This window comes from Anastrepha obliqua, chromosome 3 (genome assembly GCF_027943255.1).
Source record: "Anastrepha obliqua isolate idAnaObli1 chromosome 3, idAnaObli1_1.0, whole genome shotgun sequence".
NCBI classification, from domain to species: domain Eukaryota; kingdom Metazoa; phylum Arthropoda; class Insecta; order Diptera; family Tephritidae; genus Anastrepha; species Anastrepha obliqua.
Window position 1 is genome coordinate 58,702,742 of NC_072894.1, and position 6,337 is coordinate 58,709,078.

The following is a 6,337-nucleotide window of genomic DNA, read 5'->3' on the forward strand; positions in this document are numbered from 1 at the left end:
TACTACAATTTGTAAGCATTATTTTGGCGTTAAAGGATTCATGATGGCTTCCCAAACCTCACTGAAGAGAAATGTCAGCACAGTTTGCCATTCGCAGCTGTCAAATCATGGTTCTCGATATCAATAGTTCTCACGCAGCTAAAAAACACTCGATATAAATCTTTACTTTGCATTAATTACAGGGTTACCAATATTCAACGGACCCATATGGCAACCCTGTATCTTTCGACAGGGACAGCAGATCGCTTAATGACATACCGCGTTGGAAGCGTTAGTCCACGCAGATTTTTACCATGGAACAGTACACGCCCTACGAGCGCTCACAAACTATTGAAATTTACATTCAACAAAAGAAGTCAATTGAGAAAACTCAACGTGCGTATAAAAAATTAAATAACGTGAAAAGTGCGCCTTCTAAGGACATCATTAAACGTTTGTATGGAAGGTCTTTGATTGGTGATGCCCTTTCTAATCCAAAGAGGCCAAATTGCTCTTGTACGGGCCAGTGTTGAGACGTCGCCAAGGACATCCCAAAATCGCCGTTCTCAGCAGTTGGGTATTGCTCGGACCACTTTACAACGAATTATCCGCATTGATTTGCATTTATTCCCGTATAAGATTCAATTGACGCAAAGATTGTTGCCTGCGGACAAGCCTCGTCGATTGGAATGGGGCCAAAAAACACATGGGTCCGTCGAATATGGGCAACCCTGTATGTATCTTAGGCCATGAAATTATCAGTGACTCTCAGATTTATAAGAAGATATCAAGGATATTGGCGACAAAGTCTTCTGGAGAAAATGGAACATGGAAACATGCAACATTATTTCACAAGGTAGCATATTTGCTTTCGGCACTTGAAATGAGGGTAAGGCTAGAATAAATAATGTAATTTTAATTTGCAGAATTTTTTCTTTCAAAACTTGAGCAAAAAAGAACAGCTTTTCAATTTTCATAAGAGAAGCCATATTATCTACATAAGCGTGGGCGTGCATATTAGTAATTAGAAGAGGCAAGGGCGGAATCAAAAACATACGTTAGAGCGAGAATCCTTTGAACCAATGCAGTAGGGTGAGATATTATTCTCCGCTTACTTGTACCAATAGAAAAAGTTTTAAAGTAAACCACGCATTCAAGTATATTCCGAAACGGAGGAGGGATTAACGACACTCGCTAATTATTTTAGCTGTCGCCTCTCTAACGGTGACTGACGGCACGAGCAAGATAAAATTTCCGCATGATTGTACAAAACAAAAGAAATGCAAACACTAAGCAATTTTTATGTGATTTATCAAACATTTGATTATGATTCATTACAAGAATTATGAGGGTAAATAGAATGCGAAAAATGTATTAGTCAAGCAAACAGCAAGAAAAGGGAAACTATGAAAAGCAAAAAGAGCAAAAACACGTAATTATAGGGTATTTCATGCGTCGGCAAAAAACGAAAACATACGCTTTACATGTATTTAGCAAGCATGCAAGTAGTATGCACACATACCTACACATAGACGAACCACTCATAATAGTTCAAGCTCATTATTCGCGCTTTTCTCATTGTGTTCTATTATACTTTTTACTGCATGGTTATTATTGTTGGTGCACACGCTAGCTGAGTGGGTTGGCTGGCTCGTTCCGATTGGATTGTTGGACGGAAACGGAAGTGTGCTTACAATGCTGACATTCAACAACTGTAACAGCAACAGCAATTGTTATAATAAGTCCATTACATACCTGTGCGTAGCGCACACTACATACATACGTACAACATATCCACTATGTATACACGTATATCCCTATCTGCCGACATACGAAAATAATCCTATATGTAGATGCATGTTTGTAAGCGGGTGTGCACGTACGTATGAATGTGCCTAAGTGCTTGCCGCCCGCTAAGTTGGATGCACAAGCATGTAATTGCTTCCGACTGTCGGCATTTGCATGAAAAATTACTCGCTTTCAGTTACGCACTGCAGGTGGGGCAATTTGCTAACTACAAACGCGTGAACCAGTTCATAGAAAAAAAGAGTTTTTTTGTCGTATTGAATTACCTCTAAGAATATCCAAGAGTGCAAAATTGGCGAGCTCAATAGAGGCATTCATATGAATATTTATATATGTATGTATATTCTTCTAAACACATTTTTTGTTATATTCGGTTTAGTACCATAAGATACCCTTGAAAATTAAATAAATAGTTGAGTAAATATTTTTATATCCGCGCACATTTGTTTATAAGGGCATTCTAATTTTGTTCACATAACGGTTGTATGAAATAGTAAAAAGGAATCAAGATCGATATAGACATATTGGATGGAGAATAAGTTCGTAGCGTTTTTATATTTTCCCTTTTATTTTACGATTGGTTTGCTGTTTGGCAAAAGGTAAGTCTTCAATTGATAGAACTCTTTCTGCTCTACAAAACCATGTTAATTCTATTTTGAATTATTTCATTTTTCCTGTTATTCTTTGCTGTTCATCGAAATCACAAAGCTGCCAAAGCAGTGCCTTGGACATTTGCGACGTGTGTGGAGAAAGTGTCATAGGCGAGTCTACAACACGAAAATGGTTTTTAAAAATGGTGACTTTGACACGTCCGGCAGCAGAAGGCCTTCTGCATTCGATGAAGAACGCTTCAAATCACTTTTGAAGAAGAACGATCACCAAACCAATCATTAATGGGGGGAAAAAATGTAGTTGGAATTCATCAAAAAATTGGGAGCCTGAGTGCATCACGTGCTCACCGAAAAAAACAAAGAAAGTCGCCTTCAAATTGCTTCTAAGCATCTTCGTCGAGCAACACGTGGTCGTAAACAGCGCTTTGACGGGAGATGAGAAATGATGTCCATACATCAATATGAAGCAAAGAAAGCAGTGGGTGGCTCCAGGAGATACCCCAAAGCCGAGAGGCAAGCCGAATATTCATCCAAAGAAGATCATGATATGTGTTTGGTGGGACTGGGGGCATGGTGCTCTGGGAAACGCTCCAAAAGAATGCCACGGTCAACGATGTGGAGCTTATTGCCCAGCTACACCGCGTGAATGAGGCTATACGACAGAAAAGGCCTGATCGGCATGGTCAACCCGTACCTCTTCACGACAACGCCAAGCCCCATGTTGCACAAATCATTAAAGCCGCACTCCAAGAGCTCAAATGGGGGGTATTTCAGCATCCGCTGTATTCTCCGCTCCCTTCAAACCATATGAAGAGCGTTACCTTCAATACCAAAGAGGGCCTTAAAAATTGGCTCAACAACTTCATTGACACCAGACCAGACGATTTTTAACGGAACGGCATCAATAAATTGGTCGAGAGGTTGGAAGAGGTGGAAAACAGCAACGGCGGATATATAATTGATTAACTTGTTGATATAATTATTGCTTTTGGTTTAAATAAATTGTATCACCTGTTTTGATATTCCGGAGCAGTTTGCGAAATTGCAGTTTAAAATTTTTTTTATATAAATAATTATTTTTTCGTATCAGGGCAACTAATATCTGTATTTGTTGACTGCTGTTCATCTTTTACTGACAAAGATGTCCAATAAACAAATCAGCTGTTTATTAGTCTGCATAACAACCGTCTACGCCGCGGTATTTTATAGCCTCAAAAGCATGAAAGCTTGGCAAATAGATCCTCTTGATTTATTAAAATTTATTTGTGCTATAAAAACTCAACGATTAAGAACTGTGTGGTACTCGTATTCCTTTTCGTGAAAGGAAACTCTAAACTGTCATTTTCAGCGAGATTCAATGAAAATTCCTAATCTTCTTCTTGATTGGCGCGATAACCGCTTCCGCGTTTTTATCCGTTTTTTTCATCCGAAGCTTTTTTTGTTTTTCATTGGGTAAAGATTTTTATGTGGCGGATCCCAAACTCAGCGCGCACCCAGATTATCATGGATTGATTCTCGTTTGGACCATATGCAAAAGAATCGTTCTAGCTACTTCCATGGAAATGGTAACCAGGTACTTCCTGCACTTGCATGGACTTCTACACACGGAACCATCCTCCACACATGAAACCCTTCACTTAAATTTCTAATATTTACTTCTCATAAAAAAGCGATTGATGCATTGTACAAACACTCAAGTACAAAACACAATAAATTCACCCTTTAAAAATTTTTTATAATCAACTCGAATTGTACCACATATCGCAATGCGTGATCATTATTACCCATATTATCTATACTGTGACCAAGCCATATTGAACTACTAAAGGGTGTTTTTTTTAAAGGTTAGGTTTTCAAGATGAAATAAAACGTATATAATTTAATGTTATGGCCAAGAATTTAACTTTATTATAAAGATAAGGGTTTGCCATTATGTTTTAAAAATGATTTCGGGCAAGTGGCCGCCGCGGCTGGCTCGAATAAATTCCAGCCGAGAGGCCCAATTTTCGACCACTTTTTGCAGCAATTGGGGCCGTATGTCAGCAATAACGCGCCGAATATTCTCTTCCAAGACGTCAATCGTCTCGGGCTTATCTGCGTAGACAAGCGACTTCACATAGCTCCACAAGAAATAGTCCAGCGGTGTTATATCGCATGATCTTGGAGGCCACGCCACAGGTCCACGGCGCGAGATAATGCGCTCACCAAAAGTTTCCTTCAATAAATCGATTGTTGCGTTGGCTGTATGGCATGTAGCGCCGTCTTGTTGGAACCAAAGGTCGCCTGCATCAACATCGTCCAATTCAGGCACGAAAAAGTCATTAATCATGGCTCTATAGCGCTCTCCATTGACTGAAACATTATGGCCGGCTTCATTTTTAAAGAAATATGGACCAATGATTCCCTCTGCCCATAGAGCACACCAAACAGTGACTTTTTGAGGATGTAACGGCGTCTCAGCAATGGCTTGTGGATTATGTTCACTCCAAATGCGACAATTTTGCTTATTGACATACCCATTCAACCAAAAGTGAGCTTCATCGCTGAACAAAATTTTCTTGTGAAAATCGGGATCGGTGGCCATCTCGTTTTGGGCCCATTCACCGAACGTGCGACGCGCTTGATGGTCGTTCGGCTTCAATTCTGGCACGAGTTGGATTTTGTAAGCCCGAAAACCAAGATCCTTCCGCAAAATCTTCCATAAAGTGGATAGGCACATCTCCAATTGCTGCGCGCGATGGCGGATGGACTCATTCGGGTCTTCTTCGATACTCTGCTCCACAGCAGCAATAGCGTCTTCGGTGCGCACTGTACGACATCTTTGAGGATGCGTATTATCTACTAGAGCAAACGTGGTGCGAAACCGATCCATGGTTAATCGAATTATTGACTCTGATGGACGATTATGTCGACCGAATATTGGACGCAGCGCGCGATGCGTCGCGCGAACCGAACCATTATTTTCGTAATAAATTTGCACGATTTGCAAACGTTGTTCAGGTGTAAGTCTATTCATTATGAAATGGCAAACCAAACTGAGCATAAATCAAGTGACAGCTGTCAAAAAGACCATCCACGAAAAAAGGAGTGCCAACTTGAAAACCTAACCTCTAAAAAAACACCCTTTACTTGTTCGGTTTCAGGAGACCAGCTGATGTGGTATTTGTTCTATTAATTTGGGTTTATTTGTTTTTAATTTTTAACATTTTCGGAATCAAAAGCACACCCAGAACACATTGTACTTGTTGTTTTTGCTCTACTGCTACTACCTCTTCAGTGTACCCTGACTGTGACCTATTTGTTTGTAATTCAATCATACCTTTTTTCTTCCATCATGTTTGAAATAATTTTGAGTTTTTACTGTCAAGTAGCGTGTCAAAACATACATACAGACATATGCACACATATACTATATCTCACATTTACTTCACAAATATATTTTTAATATTTCTGTCTCGTACTTAATAAATTTATTTCCCAAAAACAAAAAAGCGAACATACAAAAGCTTTAATAATCAATATTTAAGCCCCAAACTAAAAAATTGTGAGCATTCCAGCAAGCAGCACAAATTTCTCTTTCTTTTTGGACATTACCGCCGGAAAAAAGTCCCCAGCCGCAAGCATGTATATCCAGTCGCCCACTGCGGATAGTTTGAACGCTTTTGGTCACAATTTATTGGAATTGGTGCATAAATATTTGCGCATCATATTCATTTACAGTTACTTGCTGGTTTTGTTGTGGTCAGTGCTCCTCCGGCCGGGCATCGACATCGATGTACGTTGGGTGCCCAAAACGTTTTTCACCTCGGCCAAGCAGATCACCTGCATCATTCGTATGCATCACAAACCGCTCGCTCTATTGGAATCTGGATTTTTTAGCATAATCGCAATGTTTGGGTACTTTTGCGGTTGTGGCGGCGTAGCTGCGTTAAATCGTCATC

General features: G+C 39.9%; 1 protein-coding gene across 1 annotated transcript; it reads right to left on the reverse strand.

Moving 5' to 3' along the window:
* Positions 1-5,061: 5,061 nt before the first annotated feature.
* Positions 5,062-5,431, reverse strand: LOC129240295 (uncharacterized; the record flags this gene model as incomplete). The annotated part of the gene is made up of 1 exon (XM_054876012.1): positions 5,062-5,431. A coding segment is annotated over exon 1 (351 nt), but the record flags the coding sequence as incomplete, so codon positions are not given.
* Between the last annotated feature and the right edge of the window lie 906 nt (positions 5,432-6,337).